This window comes from Mauremys mutica, chromosome 2 (genome assembly GCF_020497125.1).
Source record: "Mauremys mutica isolate MM-2020 ecotype Southern chromosome 2, ASM2049712v1, whole genome shotgun sequence".
NCBI classification, from domain to species: domain Eukaryota; kingdom Metazoa; phylum Chordata; order Testudines; family Geoemydidae; genus Mauremys; species Mauremys mutica.
The window spans coordinates 64,194,115-64,209,896 of record NC_059073.1 but is presented as its reverse complement, the minus strand read 5'-3'; the positions used below and the strand labels follow the sequence as shown (position 1 = coordinate 64,209,896).

Below are 15,782 nucleotides of genomic sequence, written 5' to 3'. Positions count from 1 at the left end.
CTGCAAAAGACCATCCAGCACAGATGGTAACACTAATCACCTGAAAATAGCACCAAAACCATTGAATACTAGATGTGATGTCTTTGCAGCAACAAATGAAGGTAAGTTCAAAGTGGATGCCATAGAATCCACAAGGTCACAGAATTGCAAAATGGTCTCAAAAGGAGATGACACAGAAGCAATACCCATATGTTCATCAGGTGCCAAATCAGAATCAAAGTCTGTATCCATCTGATAGCTCCTCTTGTTGAACAGTATCTCCTCCTCCTCTTCATGCTGAGAATCAGGCACTATTGCTGAGCTGTACATGCACTCTAATGGGCACTGCTGGGAGAAGGTTCTACCATTTGGCTGCACCAGGTAGCACAAAACCTATGTTAATATGCACAATCACGCAAAGAAGAATACTGTTTAAATAAAAGCACATTCTAAAAAAATATTTGCCACACGCAGGGCATAATATACTAAAGAAATGGTTGAGCATGGGTCATTTGATATTATGATGAGGCATTTGTGTTTCGCTCTTTTGAAATCCAAAAATAAAGAACATGAGCTTTTGGAAATAGAAAACCCAAGAACATAACAGAAGGCAACTGTCGTTACTACATCCCAAAAACTACAGGACGCAGGAGTATGTTTAGTTTAGTTATATTACCCTTTATTATTTTACAATATATTTCAAAAACTCGTACAGATGCCTTAACTGTTCTACAAGACCTGCAATACTGTCAAAAAATAGCATACCTAAAGATTGAACACACAAACTGTAATACCTACTTGTATTGAACCATTAATATCCAAAGGGGTATAGTAATTTAGTAAGTAGATGTGCAGTAATGCAAAATGCAAACAAATGTTAACAGAGAAAAGTAAACTTTGCATTCATGGCTATAGAACAGAGGGCTTTTGAAACACATTTGGTACTGTAACATTCTAGACAGCAATATGAGTAATATTACATATTTAAAGCAATACATGCCCTGGAAAGCTTGTATTTTCAATCTGTGCGTGTAAACCTGAATCAAAATGAGCTAGATACATTAAAAAACAAACAGAGACATCTAGTCTGCAAGTAAGCTTTTTCGTTCCCAAATGACACTGAATTCGAGTGGGTCAACTCTGACTTTTGTTACTGTTGCTATTTTATACTATTCTTTCCTGTACACTGTTGCATTAATATGACAGCCTGTGAATGATTTTTATTCCCTGACCATGACACTGGGGAGTAACTTTTATGGACCAAATGTTTGTCTCACTCTCCAAATTGAAAAATGTAGTCAAAGTTATAGCACGGATGTCATCACAAAAACCACGTTTTTTCGTCAGTTTTATAATAGCATTACATTTTTTTAGCTGTATTCCTGTGAGGCAACAAAGCAGTACTGTAGTTTTCAGAACACTGGAAAATGCTTACTAATATTCCAAATATCTAATTTCATAGATTCTATCTACTTTTGTTATCTTTTCTGGTCACGAAACAGATAGATGTTAATGACCAAGACATCTTTAAACTTACACTGTCTGCAAGCAACAAGGCAAAGCCAATTGTTCAGGTATGGTTTTTGTCTTATCCAAGTTGATGCGCTTTCATGGGAAAATCATGAAAGACAATACAAGGAAACAATTACCGATCAGATTTCTGCCAAGCAATAAAAGTTTAAGGACAAAATTCATGAGAGTGGCACTGTGGCGGAACAGGCATTCAATTTGTTTTATTTTTCAAGTTTATAACGTTTCAGTTACCACTATATTCACTTACAGTGGACACTATGTGATAACTGAGTAAGGCCAACAACCCACCTTCTAGCTCAGAAGAAACTGCAATAAACCATCACCTGCGCAGATCACAGCTGTTGGACTATGATCTTCTTAACCAGCCTAAATGGCAGTCTGTAGCATCTGACTATATACACAAAGTCACTCACACCCATCATTGAAATGATTTTCCTACAGCAGTTTATTCACTGTATAACATATGCATACATATTTCTTTCTGCTCATTTAATCCTTCATCTCTCATAGCTCACCAGTGGTTTAAGGGCTGAAAAATATTTCAATAAACATAAGGGGTTATAAAGTTCAAATGTGTTGCAATTTTATTTTAACACAGAAAATTAACATGAAATGCTGGTTCTGAACATGGTTGGCAAAAATAAAAGGCAAAACATAGGCAGGGTATATTTTCATCTGGAGTCAATGTCTAGAAAACCAAAAGAAATACATCTGAAATAAGGCAAAACAAAAAAGGCATTTTGATTCATGCACAACTAGTAGTAATAAGAATTTCCTTTCAGAGGTCCTGAGACTTGAGTTGAATGGGTTCTCCCTATCGCTTGCTTCGTGTGAAGTCAAACTTAAAGCTCCATAAGCATAAATGTTTGGTTTTTAATAATGGACCCATTTAAAAAAGGAGACAATAAAATGTACATGAAAACAAACAAAAGCGACTTGATCTGAGGCCTCTGTCCTTTGACCCGCCTAACAGGCTAAATGGCCAATAAAATGTAAAATGCAGCATACATTTGTGTAATCTAAAATCTTTTCGTGATAATTTATTGCAAATTGCACTTGGCAGTTCACCACACCAGTGGAAAACTGGCCACCCTGTCGGTTATTCATGCAGTCCTTTAACCCCAAACGCAAGTCACCAGTAGAAAGATCTGGACAGAAAGTTGGCTGCTGTGCTGAGCCAGCTGGCTGCACCTTCTGGGTGTGACCCAACCCGGGATACTGCTTTGTCTTGTTCCTTTGTAGGGCTTTCATCCTCTGGCAAATAGTCAGGTAGATCTGTATTTTGCTCTACTTCTACAGGAGTATCTTGGAATGGAACCAGCACCTGATGAATAGAAGAGTTCAAGAAAATGTAAAATATTGTGAATCAAAATGAATTAACAAAAAAAGATAAGGTCCTCATCCTGAGAGGCAATGAACACCTCTCAGGGTCACTCCCTAAATAACTGCCATGGTAGATATTAGGTATTGTTAAATCATTTTTATTTAGACCATATGCAAGAAAAGTACAGGTTTAAGGTAAAAACATACCACCAAAAAGTCAGACCATCTCTCTCTACAGCTGTGAAATAAAACCATATCATTGGTTTCTGTCAAGAAGGCAAATCTCAGTTTCCAGACTCATCTCTCCAGGTCAGGAGATTCTAGTGTCAGAAAGAGATGGCTGTCCTGTACAGTTACATCTCTTGCCAACAGTTCAACAGTAATTTCTAGCAATACTGTTATATGGATGCACATCTTTGGGCAGGATACACTTTAACCTCTTTATGTTGTATATGAATCTCTGACAAGTACAACGAAGTATGTTCCTTAGGGACAGAAATGATTGGCATGGTAGTACAGGTATCAAAGATCCAAGCCAGATCCACCTCTATTTAGAATGAACTGTATCTCACCTCCTCTCCACTTTCACTTTTCACAACTTGCTGTGCTTTCATAACTTTGGTTGATGCTATTGCTGTTGCCAAAGCCTACAAGAGGGAGAAAATACAAGGAAAATAAAGGCAGACTTTTAGTGTTCTAGAACTGCAACAGATGCATAGGCCTTAAAGCAAGCACAGTTGTAAGTACTTACTTCTGCTTTTAAGTCTGAGCGAATTCGGACCACACATCTTTGAACCGCCATTTGAAATGTAAAGCTAATAACTCCTTTAATTTTCAGCAAGGCTTCTTCACAAAGATTCCTTCGAGACTAAAAAAAATAAAGTATTAACATGCAAAGGCCATATAAAAATATTAACCAATTGATGCTATGACAAACTCCTGCATCTTTTAAGACAGCTGGTAAATAAGGTAATTTTGCAAAAGAAAAAAAATAGTGCAGGTTACAATTATTTTTAATACACATATACTGACATTTAATATTGCTACAAATCTTGTCATAACAAAAATTACAACATTTTTGCTTACATTTTAAAAGTCAAACAAGGATGGAATCAACTGTAAATAATCAGGAAAAAGTGCTGAAAAGCAAAGAATGTTTTTCTCCGTATGATCAGCTAAACAGTCCCCTGAGGTTAAGTCCGGATTGAGTGGAGTGCTCATTGATGTGTAGTTAGTGTTTAAGTTGCTATTTATCAGACACCTTGTATCCATACTGACTGAATGCATCAAAGCAGCTGTTGTATCCTTCAGCTACCTCATCTGTGGCAGCTCATGGACATCAAAGCACAGCATAATCTTAACTCTGATTTCAAGGGAAAAAACGTTTGGTTAAAAAAAACAACGGAATGTTATGTTTAAAGCAAGTGACAATGCCTACTGTGCAATAATATTACATTGACCTATGACTGGTTGCATCTATTCTACATGTTTTATTACTTTTTCAATATTTAGAAAACAAGATGGTTATTACAAAGAGAGTAAAATATCTATTGGGAGACTGCTACCACAAACAAAAAAGCTACATTGTAGTGGGTTACCAGATTTTATTTTTATATTACACACACACACACACACACACACACACACCCCTTGACAGTCTTATAGACTCAAGTGTTAGGCTCAAAATCAGATTTCTTTATGGCTTAGTATTTAATTTTAATTGAAAAGTGCTGTGAGATCTTTGAAAGAAAGGCACTATATAAGCATATTAATATTATTATACAGTAATTACTGCTCAATACTTAGACAATAGTGGTTTCAAAACAGGAAGAAGCATATTCATTTCATTTATCTGCTAACAAACTGGTTCGGCTAGATCAGGGGTGGCCAACCTGTGGCTCCGGAGCCACATGTGGCTCTTAAGAAGTTAATATGCGGCTCCTTGTATAGGCACCAACTCCGGGGCTGGAGCTACAGGCACCAACTTTCCAATGTGCCAGGGGTGGGAGGGTGCTCACTGCTCAACCCTGGCTCTGCCACAGCCCCCACTTTCCTTCCCGCCCCCTCCCCTGAGCCTGTAGTGCCCTTGCTCCTCTCCCCCCGCCCCTCCCAGTGTCTCCTGCACGCCACAAAACAGCTGATTGGGAGGCGCAGGGAGGGAGGGGGAGGCGCTGATCAGCAGGACTGCCGGTGGGTGGGAGGTGCTGGGAGCAGGGCGGGGGAGCTGATGGGGGGCTGCTGACATATTACTGTGGCTCTTTGGCAATGTACATTGGTAAACTGGCTCCTTCTCATGCTCAGGTTGGCCACCCCGGGCTAGACTATATAGAGGCAAAACTCAGTTTATTTCCATGCACGTATGAATGTCAGAACATTTTGGACTATATTAAAGAACATTAATAATTAGAATTGTAGCAATATAGTAGGCCTGGGCTAAATATCTTTACACAACACAGTGTGTGTGTGAGAGAGAGATAAGGCAAACGGCATTGTACAAGTGAAAGACAAAACCACCTCTGGCCACAAGGAAGGAAGGCACAAGAGGGTGAGAAGCAACATGCTTTAGTAGACTAAACAAGGGATGACTGCATGGATACATACATCACCTGACAGTCTCCCCTTCTGAGAGCTTGGTCAAGTCATACAATCTGTGCCTCTGTTTCCCTAAATGGGGTAATACCTATTCCACATATAGTTTACTACTTTAAGTTGTAAAACACTATATGAATGCTAAGCCTCACCAGAGTGTGTACAAATCCCTTCACTAGCTGGAGACTTGGCAACCTCCATCTATTTGGACAGTTGTCCTTTGCATTGACAACTATGAACAAATCTCAGCTGGGCAATCCTTCTACCACAGCATGGAACCTAGGGGTGGGGAAAACAAAACCTAAAGGTAATTCAGGTATCCATGTTTTACATAATGAGTCAGTTAAGTCTGAGATGCATATCAAAGACTCATCTTGCCAACTGTTCCTAAAACCATCAGGCCAACTCTGCGTACTGTGAAGTAATTATTGTAGGCGAGTCATTTACAGTTGGTGGGGGAGTGGGAGGGATAACAAAAACTGGGCCCAAAAGTGCTAAGGTTGCCTCTAGTGTAGTGTTCTTAAAAATTAATAAAAAAGATTCTGATTATTTGGAGCTGACAAAAAATCCTGCCAACTCTGGCTAAAATTATACACAATACCCATTTGTTACCACTATGAAGTCTTACTGGGAAGATTAGACTACAGTAGATCAAGCAACAGGCTTCTGTTGTACTACACTTTGTTTTTTGACAGAGATCATTATCAAATTCTATAGAATGTAGCTTTATTTTGAATGAACTGATCAAGAACTACCTGAGGTCTCCAACAAGTCAAGAAAGATTTACAGGATTTCCAATTACTCCTACAGAACATGAACTGCTAAAAAGCCTTAAATAGGTCAACTCTGACATATGAATTCATAGGCCCAAAAAATCATGAAAGTTGACTCAAAACTTTGAATTCCTGCAGATATGTTTGATAGATTGAGATAGTGCTTAAGTTTAAAAAGAAAAATAATTTAATAAAAACAGACTTTGCTATTTATTCACACGAATACACAGAGGTAGGTGATGGATCATCACTGCAGACAAGAGTCAATTATGGGGGCAGGGAAGAGGCATTGGAGACATAAGTTGTTTTGTTTGCTTTAATTTTGGCAGGGATAAAGTTAGTTATTTGACAGCAAGAATGTTTCACAGGCCTGGAAAAAAAAAGCCAAGGGCAGCCTTGTATGCATACACATACATGAAGTTACACACTTAAAGATTAGGTCACAGGTAAGTGCTATATAAAGCTAAGTTATTGTTATTGTTCCCATCCTCTGCCATTTTATAGTTCCCAACTTATTCTAACACTTAAAACTGCTTTGTAGGGATGTTTTACTGCTGCTGTGTTATACCAGGCATCTAGAATATCACTAGGATTTCTTTGATAGTCTCATAAAACTCAGAACTATGTACATTAGCTAATCCAGCCAGCACACAGCCAGATTCTTCTTTTCCTTTAATAATGAGCTGAGAAAACACACTGGTGTACTCCAGGCAACCGGAGAAGCCTGAAGTTCTGCTTTCTGGATTCAAACATCTAAATACTTTGTTATACACTTTTTACTACGATAGCAATGAATATCTTTGCAATTTCACTTTTTAAGCGCAGGGCCGCGGGGGAGGGGGGAGCAAGAGGGGCAATTTGCCCCAGGCCCCCATGAGAGTTTTTCGGGGTCCCTGGAGCGGGGTCCTTCACTCACTCTGGGGGCTCCAGAAAACTCTCGCGGGGCCCGGGCCCCCGGAGCTTCTTCCGCTCCAGGTCGTCGGCAATTCGGCGGCGGGGGATCCTTCTGCTTTGGGACCCACCGCCGAAGTGCCCCGAAGACCCGCGGCAGGGGGTCCTTCCGGCACTTTGGTGGTGGTTCCTGGGGTGGGTCTTTAGTGGCGGGGCCCCCCCGCCAAAGACACCAGAGCCCCTGAATCCTCTGGGCAGCCCTGTTTAAGCGTTGTGGCAAAGAGCTGCATTAGCGCCATTTGTCAGGGAACACAAATAAATGGTCTTCAGACCTGCTGGCCTCAGTCCATTTACAGGATTGCATGTACTTGAATTGGCAGACAAAAGAGAAGTGGATAGAGTTTATCTGGGTTTTAGAGAAGCTTTAGAGACTCTGACGCACAAATGAGCTACAATGTTAGTAAACTGAATAGGAGCACACTATTGGAATGGATAAAAAACTGGTTTGAAGATATAAAAGCAAGTGGTGCTGATAAAGTTTTGCCTGTCTATATCACTGACAAGTGAAGGGTTCCAAGGTAAGTATTAATTTCTTTACTACCCATATAAATGACTTGGCATACAATCTAATTTCAAAAGGAGCTAAATGTACTCACAAGAAAACATGAGGAGGGAATGCTATTGATAAACTAGGTTCCCAGACAGGCTTACTTGGCAAAATGTAAAGTAACAAAACAAAGGATCAGGTTTGATCATTTAAAATGGGTACAAAGCTGAAGATACAGAGTCCTGAGGGCACTTGTGAAGAACATGCTTAAACAATCTACATGCTGTTTGGCAGCCGTAAAAAGGCAAACATAGCCCTGGGGTGTTGTACACAGGGGTATGGTGGATAAATCTGTAGAAGTTATTTTGACATTACATAAAGACGCAGTGAGATCTCACTATCTCAAGTGCCAGTCTGGTCACTATAGTAGAAAACATCTCGGACTACAAAAAGATGTAGAAAAAGGGAGCTAACAAAATTCAACGTTCCTTACATTAGAGTTATAATAGCGGATTAGTCGGTGTCTAGCATCTCTCATGCTGTACAGGCAATTGTGAAAAATAAGGAATGGTTTTGATTCCAATGCTCTGACCACAGAGCAATATCATGAATTGAGATTGATAAAAGGCAGTACCTCATTTATTCTAAAGGTGACTGAAACAGGAAACAAAATTGGCAAAGATGGAAATGGAATTATTTAAAAATATAAAGTTACAAAGCAACTAGTCATTAATATTTCTTGTATTAAGCATCTTGGGTGAATTTAAATTATATATCAGTATTTCAAAATATGATTCACAGGAGTTGCTGGCATACATGAAAGTAACACAAGCATTCCCTGAATGCCCTTCTTTTTTGGTGCAAAGTATGTTTTGAATATAACATGCATGCACATTATCACAGTATTTCCCTATCATTTCCAGTCTGATTCCTAATGATCACAAAGTACTTAAGATTTACTTACTGAATCATCAAGGCCATCTATATGTAAAACCACTGTTTTAGCACGTTTATTTGTACTGCCCAGGAAAAACTGAGCTTTCCGCCGGCAAGAATTCATTTCATTCACACCGTCCATGTCTGACATGTTGGAAGCTTGAAGGATGTCATAGATTTCAGAGGCTAAAAGTTTAGTCTCTCCTGGTGTAGTAGTCCTTAAAGAAAAAAAAAATAAATTGAGATTTATAACTATCTATTTTCACAGTGTTATTTCAAATAGCTGCCACATTTATAACTCGGTATCTTAAATGATCAGCGCACTACAGAAGCATTTTATATAGCTAATATGCAGTTGGAAGAAAAGATTTCTTAATTAAAAATAGAAGAGAGAGGGTCTACCAAACCACAGGCCAGTGCTATTACCTGAAATTGAAGCCAGAACCCTTGTGTCTATGTTAATTTTAAACCTGCGAGCTTATTTTTAAATGATGTATCAAGAACTCTTAGTTTTTATTTCTCCCTCTGCTATGTGTCATATCTATTTAGAAACCTGCAAACACAATAATTAAACTGATTGACAACCTTTGATGCTCCCTCTCCCCACAGCATGTTGATTAGGATACACAATGCAACCATGTTGTGTTCTAATTCCCTATTTGCTTAATAACATCATTGATTAATCTCAGTTCCCAGAGCTGTGTTGACATAGCTGGTGCTACAACAGGAAGCAAATGCAGGTGTAGATGTGACCTAAACAGTTGCACCTTTAATCTTCTGTAGATCCTTGTAGGAGAGGCTATCAAACTGCCTTAGAGCTAAGTATCCCATCTCTTGCCTACCTTGTGGGGTACCATTCCCATTTTACCTTTTACATTTTAAATAGAGTCACAGACATTAAGTAACGAGTCAAAAGTTATGCAGAAAGTCAACAGCAGAGCAGGGACTAAAACCCACAAGTTCAGACTCCCAGGTCCCTGCTCTAACCACCATTCCACACCCCTTCTTGACTGTGGATCTTTAAAAATTGCGTTGTGGGGATATTCCCTATTAAATAAGTTAAAAGTATGTCAAAATTGGTGGTATAAGCTATATGGTTGTATTCCTTTAAAGGAAATGGATTTAGATATTAGACTGGACATCTTTCTTTTTTTTATACTTAATCACAACTGAATTTAATGGGCTAAATTCATCACTGAAGTAATTTCACTGAGCTCAATGGAGGGCAAGACTTGACTCATCATTAATAAACTATAATATTTGGAATGAATAAAAACAACACTACAGCAACATCGTACAATTCATCTTACGGTGGCCAATCAGTTTTGCTTGTAGGCATAAATATACTGGAGTAAATAGCTACGTTTTGCCTTTGAAGCTTTCCTCCTTACTATTTCATCCCAATAACTAGCCTGGGTCAAACATCACCTCCATCCCAATTTCATAATAGAAGAATAATGTTGGAGCAAAAATCTTAGTCAATTCCCTCCCTCTGGATCTCCTAATGAGTCTTGTCTTCTCTTCCCTGTGACTGTCTTTTAGATTGTAAACTCTTCAGAGAAGAACTGTCATATTTGAGTGTCTGTACAATGCTCAGCACGCCTGCGCTTAAATTAAAGTGATACTGTGAGGTTTATCCTAAAGATGATTAAAAACAAGACACTGGGGCCTGAACCAGTACAGCATTTAAGCAATAAACTTAAAATTAGGCATGTGCTTAAGTCCATCCCTCTACAGGGAAGCACATACTTAAGTCAATCAGGGTCATGTAAAAAATGCACACTTTTTTTCATAATACTCAAATTCATTGGACAAAATGTGTACATGTGGTTCACAGCTTGAAGTTGAAAGATGGCGTCTATATTTAGGTGCTAAAATTTGACAGCAGTGCCATGTGAGCTGATGCCTCAAGGAAAGATAAGTTAACTTTCAAGAAAATGACAGCTTAACAGGGCACCATAACACTAAACAGCTGTTTGTTATGTTAAATTGTGTTCACCAAAATTAAAAGACACAGAAGCAAAGTTTTCTATAATACCTATTTCCTTTCAAATATAATTTGTTTTTCCGGTAAACTTAACTGGTCTGCTCACAATCAGTATAACTTTTTCCCAAAAGCTTTTTCCTAAATACAGTAACTCCTCACTTAACGTCATCCTAGTTAATGTTGTTTTGTTGTTATGTCGCTGATCAATTAGAGAACATACTCATTAATGTTGCACAATGTTTGCTTATAACTTTGTTTGGCTGTGGGGGCTTGGACCTAGAGTGGGCCGGCAGCTCCCCTCCACCCCCATTAGTGCCTCCTACCAGCCAGCAGCCCTGCGGATCAGCACCTCCCGCCTGCAGCAATCAGCCATTTTGCAGAATTCAGGAGGCTCTGGGGGGAGAAGCAAGGACACGGCACACAGTCTTCGCCCCCCCCAGCCTCCTGAACACCCCAAAACAGCTGATTGCTGCGGGCGGGAGGCTTGGGGAGGAGCGAGAACGTGGCACGCTCGGGAGGAGGAGGTAGAGCAGGGGCGGGAAAAGGCAGGGCGGGGGTGGAGCAGGGGCTGGAAGAGTTGGGGGTTGAGCACCCCCCAGCACTTTGGAAAAAACAGCAAGAGGAGCAGCTGGACGATCCACCTTCTTTCATCCTCTGACTCCACCACCTCAACCAAGCTTCACAATCATCGTTGCTGAGTACAGCATTAAATTGTTTGTTTAGAATTTATACCTGTATTACACTGTTTGTTTAAAATTGTTTAAAAACTTATACTGTATATGTATATAATGTCTTTTGTCTGGCTAAATTTTTTTCCCAGGAACCTAACCCCCCCCCTCCCCTATTTACATTAATTCTTATGGGGAAATTGGATTAGCTTAACATCGTTTGGCTTAAAGTTGCATTTTTCAAGAACATAACTACAACGTTAAGCGAGGAGTTACTGTACAAGTTTATCATCTTAGCCTTAGAGTACATCGTGAAACACAAAATAATAGTTCAGAAAAGACAGAGACCACAATAATAAAAGTTACTTTAAAAAAATCCCACTAAAAACATTAGCCATAAAAAGGCACAGAAACTTAAAATTCAAAGTCGAATGGTATGCTATCTAATAATGAAATGGGACTTAATGTATAATGTAACAGTAAGCTGCATATATGTTTAGTGCTCCCAATATCACAGCTGGCAGGAATTCTGGTATAATTCCAGCTATCTTCATATAACTTCATTATTAAAATAACCTGCTAATTTGACAGTGGAAAAAGCAAAACCTGCTATTTTTTTTACAGACACATTAAAAAAGTATTCTCTAGGTTGTCCCCCAAACAATCCTTTTAAAAAAAGTAATAAAACTGCTATGGAAAAATATTGAACAAATGTCTGGTTTGCAATTTCAGACAATTTATTATCATTAACAACTTCTAATCATCGCTCTGCAGGGGAACACAAACTATCTTCCCATTCAAGGTAATGGGAGTTGGGACTGGGTACCAGAGTCTCTGTTCACACAAAGATGATAAAATATAAAAGAGTTACTATTTTTCAGAAAAAGTTTAGACACAATTTTAATAATGAACTGTAAATCAGGGCATTAAGAAGGCTTATTAGTATAAATTGCAGATAACTAATATTCTAAAAATGTAAAGGGTTTGTAGCAGGTTGCCCGCAAACGTAAGTATTACTCGATGGAGCCAGTTGCTCACAAGATTCAGCTCACATCACGTATGTCCTATAACAGTAGCAGTAAAAGGAGACTAAGTAAACAAACAGTTAGAGACAAACTGAAGTGATACCACCGTAGTATAAAATCAGAGACACAAACCAGAAATAGGAATACCAGTCAAAGTAAAGTTAGATGACGTATCCATCTATACTTTTGATCTTAGCTCCAAGGAGCCGAGTAATGCAATACTGCCAATACTTACAATAACTAAGTTACAAACAAAAAACAGCATTATGCCAAATACGTTACAGTTTCTAATGTGCTAGCAAAATAGAGTAAAATCTAAGTCTTGCACCAACCTGTTGCTGTTTCAGTTAAAGGGACTAATAATATAACATCACCACATAATTAATTAAGGATGAAAGTATGAAAAACTAATACAATCATTAAAACATTAAACACTTTTTGGCAGAAAAATAGGATCAGGGAAATACATTCTATAAATTGTAAAACCAGTTCCATATTTAAAACTTCTATGTTCTTTTCTGTTTGTATGGAGCCTAGCACACTGTGGGTGCTACTGGAAAAATAAAAATAAAAAACATAAAAATGTAAACCACTAATACACAGTATAAATACAGTAAAATGTAAACAGGCAAGACAGTCTAGCAAAGACTAAAATACAATGAAGTTAAATCAAAGCTCTAGCAGTACTGCCAACACTGGATCAAAGTAGTATGTGATATATCAGGAGAGGATCTGTGAGATAGTTGCAAATATAGTACACAGGATCTAAGCTATTTTTTTAAACCCCAGAGCGATGGTGTATGCCAGAGGTGGGCAAACTACGGCCAGGATGGCCGGCCCCTGAGCTCCTGGCCTGGGAGGCTACCCCTGGCCCCTCCCCTGCTGTTCTTCCTCCCCCCGCAGCCTCAGCTCACTGCACCATCGGCCCAATGCTCTGGGCAGCGGAGCAGTGAGCTCCCGGGGCAGCGCAGCTGCAGAGCCAGGGCCTGACCCTGTGCTCTGTGCTGCATGGCTGCCTGTCCTGGTGCAGCCGCACCACCAGCCACCGATGCTCCAGGCAGCATGGTAAGGGGGCAGGGAGCGGGGGGTGGGAGGGGTTGGATAGAGGGCAGGGGAGTTCGGGGTGGTGGTCAGGGGGTGGAGGTGGGGATAGAGGTCGGTGTGGTCAGAGGGCGGGGAACAGGGGGGTTGAATGGGAGCAGGGGTCCCCAGGGGGCAGTCAGGAAGGAGAGGAGGGGTTGGATGGGGCGGCGGGGGGCAGTTAGGGATGGGAGGGGCAATTAGGGGCAGGGGGCCTGGGGGCGGGCAGGGAGAAGGGGTGGTTGGATGGGGCAGGAGTCCTGGTGGGGCAGTCAGGAAGGGGGAGGCGGTTGGATGGGGTGGGGATGGGTGGGGGACAGAGAGCAGGGGGGTGGATGGGGCAGGATTCCCGGTGGGGGCCGTCAGGAGGTGAGAAGCGCGGGGAGGAGGGATGTCGGATGGGGGTGGGGGCCGGACCATGCCTGGCTGTTTGGGGAGGCACAACCTCCCCTAACCAGCCCTCCATACAATTTCAGAAACCCGATGCGGCCCTCAGGCCAAAAAGGTTGCCCGTCCCTGGTGTATGCGCTCAACTGAATTTGTACAGTTCATCACAGGGTTCTTATCTTTCACATTGTGACGGGCTGTATCTAATTCACCCAGATTTTTCAAAGCCATTCATTCTACAGACGGACGCCTCAGAAGTGGGGTTTGGGGCCATATTGTCACAGGAGCTGGATGGGGAGGAATGCCCCACGCTCTACCTAAGCCGGAAGCTGTTCTCCAAGGAGACTAAATATGCCACCATTAAGAAGGAGGGCTTAGCAGCGAAGTGGGCAATTGAGGCCCTAAGGTATTACCTACTAGGGGGCCCCTTCCACCTCATCACAGACCACGCACAGATCAACACCATGAAGGACTCGAATATCCAGATTATGTGGTGGTCAACCTCTCCTTCCAGCACTATGCATTCACGGTACTACACCATATAAGTAGAGCTCATGCTAATGCAGGCTGCCTTTCCTGAATGGGAGGGGAGGATGAAGGAGACGGACCCTCGCTGGGTCCTTGCTTGAGGGATAGGGTGTGTGGCAGGGGGTACCTACCCCGCACAGACCCTGCTCGGGTTAACCGCACTCTGTGGGCCAAAGAGGCCACGCCCCCTTGCCTCTGCCGGGCATGCTCAACCAGGAGACAGGATATAAAAGGGAGTGGTCTAGCTCAGTCTGGGCTGGCTGAGGAGGAGAGTGCACGCACACTGCAGGCTCCTGCCAGGGAGTTGCAGGGGCTACCGATCATGGAGGCCAAGCTGCTGGGATCAACGGCAGAACCACCAGACCCTAGAGGATGAGAGTGAATCGGAAGGCTGACACCCCCAGGAGAACTCACAGAGCAGGAACCAACGGTAGGAAGCAACCATGGGAACACAACTGTTAAAATAGGAAACTGAGGCGAACTGCAGACTCCTGGTTTCACAGGGCCCTGGGTCAGGACCTGGTGGAGAAGGGTGGGCCAGGGTCCCCCTACCCACCTTGGGGTGCAGGCACTACTCAAGGGCTCCTGCTGCGAGGCCACACAGCCCTGCGGGCCAGGGCAGCCCCAAGGGCTCTGTCTACAAGGCCATGCTGTCCTGCTTTTTAGGCTAGGACAGCTGGATCTACTCTAGCCACTTGAGCTGTAACCCATTATTTGTCGCATGCAACCTGACACCTCGTATTGGGGTGTATCTACCCCATGACACACACAAATATTTAAGAGGTCAAAAACAGTGAGTAAATTTGAAATATAGAGCAAGTAACTGATCCTACAAACACTGTTGTCAATGGGATAACATAGTAATCAAAGCTATTCCAAATGGGAAGTGTCTGGAGAACTGGATCCTAACATTTTAAAGATAAGTTTCATTTAATGTAACCCCTCATTTGCTATTCCATGAGTTTATATATTCATGGAAAACAGCACCTGTTATCAGTCCAAGGGAAACTGTTTACGTTCATAGTACTGAACCGACTGAATAACTGTCTTAACCCTAAAATGAGAGCTAACAACTGTGGTTTCTGCACAGGTCGATTTACAATCCATGTTACATATGGTCTGAAGAATCTTACTGAAAAGTCTGAAGCACTGATATAAAAACCTCACATTTATCACTGAATGCTTCAACTGAAATCAGTAAAGAAATCATAATATGAAAGGACTCAGTAAAGCATTCTCTCAATACATCTATTTGGAGAAACCCATTCTTACAATGAACCTCAAGAATCTTTCCAAACAATGTTTGGGAAAGTGTATGTTTTGGTAGAAGTCAACATTTCCAGAGGGTCACAATGAGTATTTTTTATATTGAAATACAGTAATTAGAGACCTCAGGAATGGAGGTTGTTCATAAATCTGAAATGCTCATAATTCTGAAAAAAGTTATGGTCGTTCTTTCAAAAGTTTACAATTGAATATTGACATAATACAGCTTTAAAACTTTACTATGCAGAAGAATGATGCTGCTTTCCTTTT

General features: G+C 41.1%; 1 protein-coding gene across 3 annotated transcripts in view; it reads right to left on the bottom strand.

Annotated features, from left to right (window-relative positions):
* Nucleotides 1-641: 641 nt before the first annotated feature.
* The window catches only part of ARMC1 (armadillo repeat containing 1), a 50,432-nt gene continuing 35,291 nt past the window's right edge, over nucleotides 642-15,782 (bottom strand). For all 3 annotated transcript variants that reach the window (XM_045007308.1, XM_045007310.1, XM_045007309.1), the window contains 4 exons: nucleotides 8,600-8,789; nucleotides 3,587-3,703; nucleotides 3,408-3,482; nucleotides 642-2,836 (listed from right to left, as the gene is read on the bottom strand). In XM_045007308.1, the coding sequence (XP_044863243.1) occupies nucleotides 2,645-2,836; nucleotides 3,408-3,482; nucleotides 3,587-3,703; nucleotides 8,600-8,789 (574 nt within the window). In that variant the 3' untranslated portion in view covers nucleotides 642-2,644. The remainder of the gene's footprint in view (nucleotides 2,837-3,407; nucleotides 3,483-3,586; nucleotides 3,704-8,599; nucleotides 8,790-15,782) is intronic.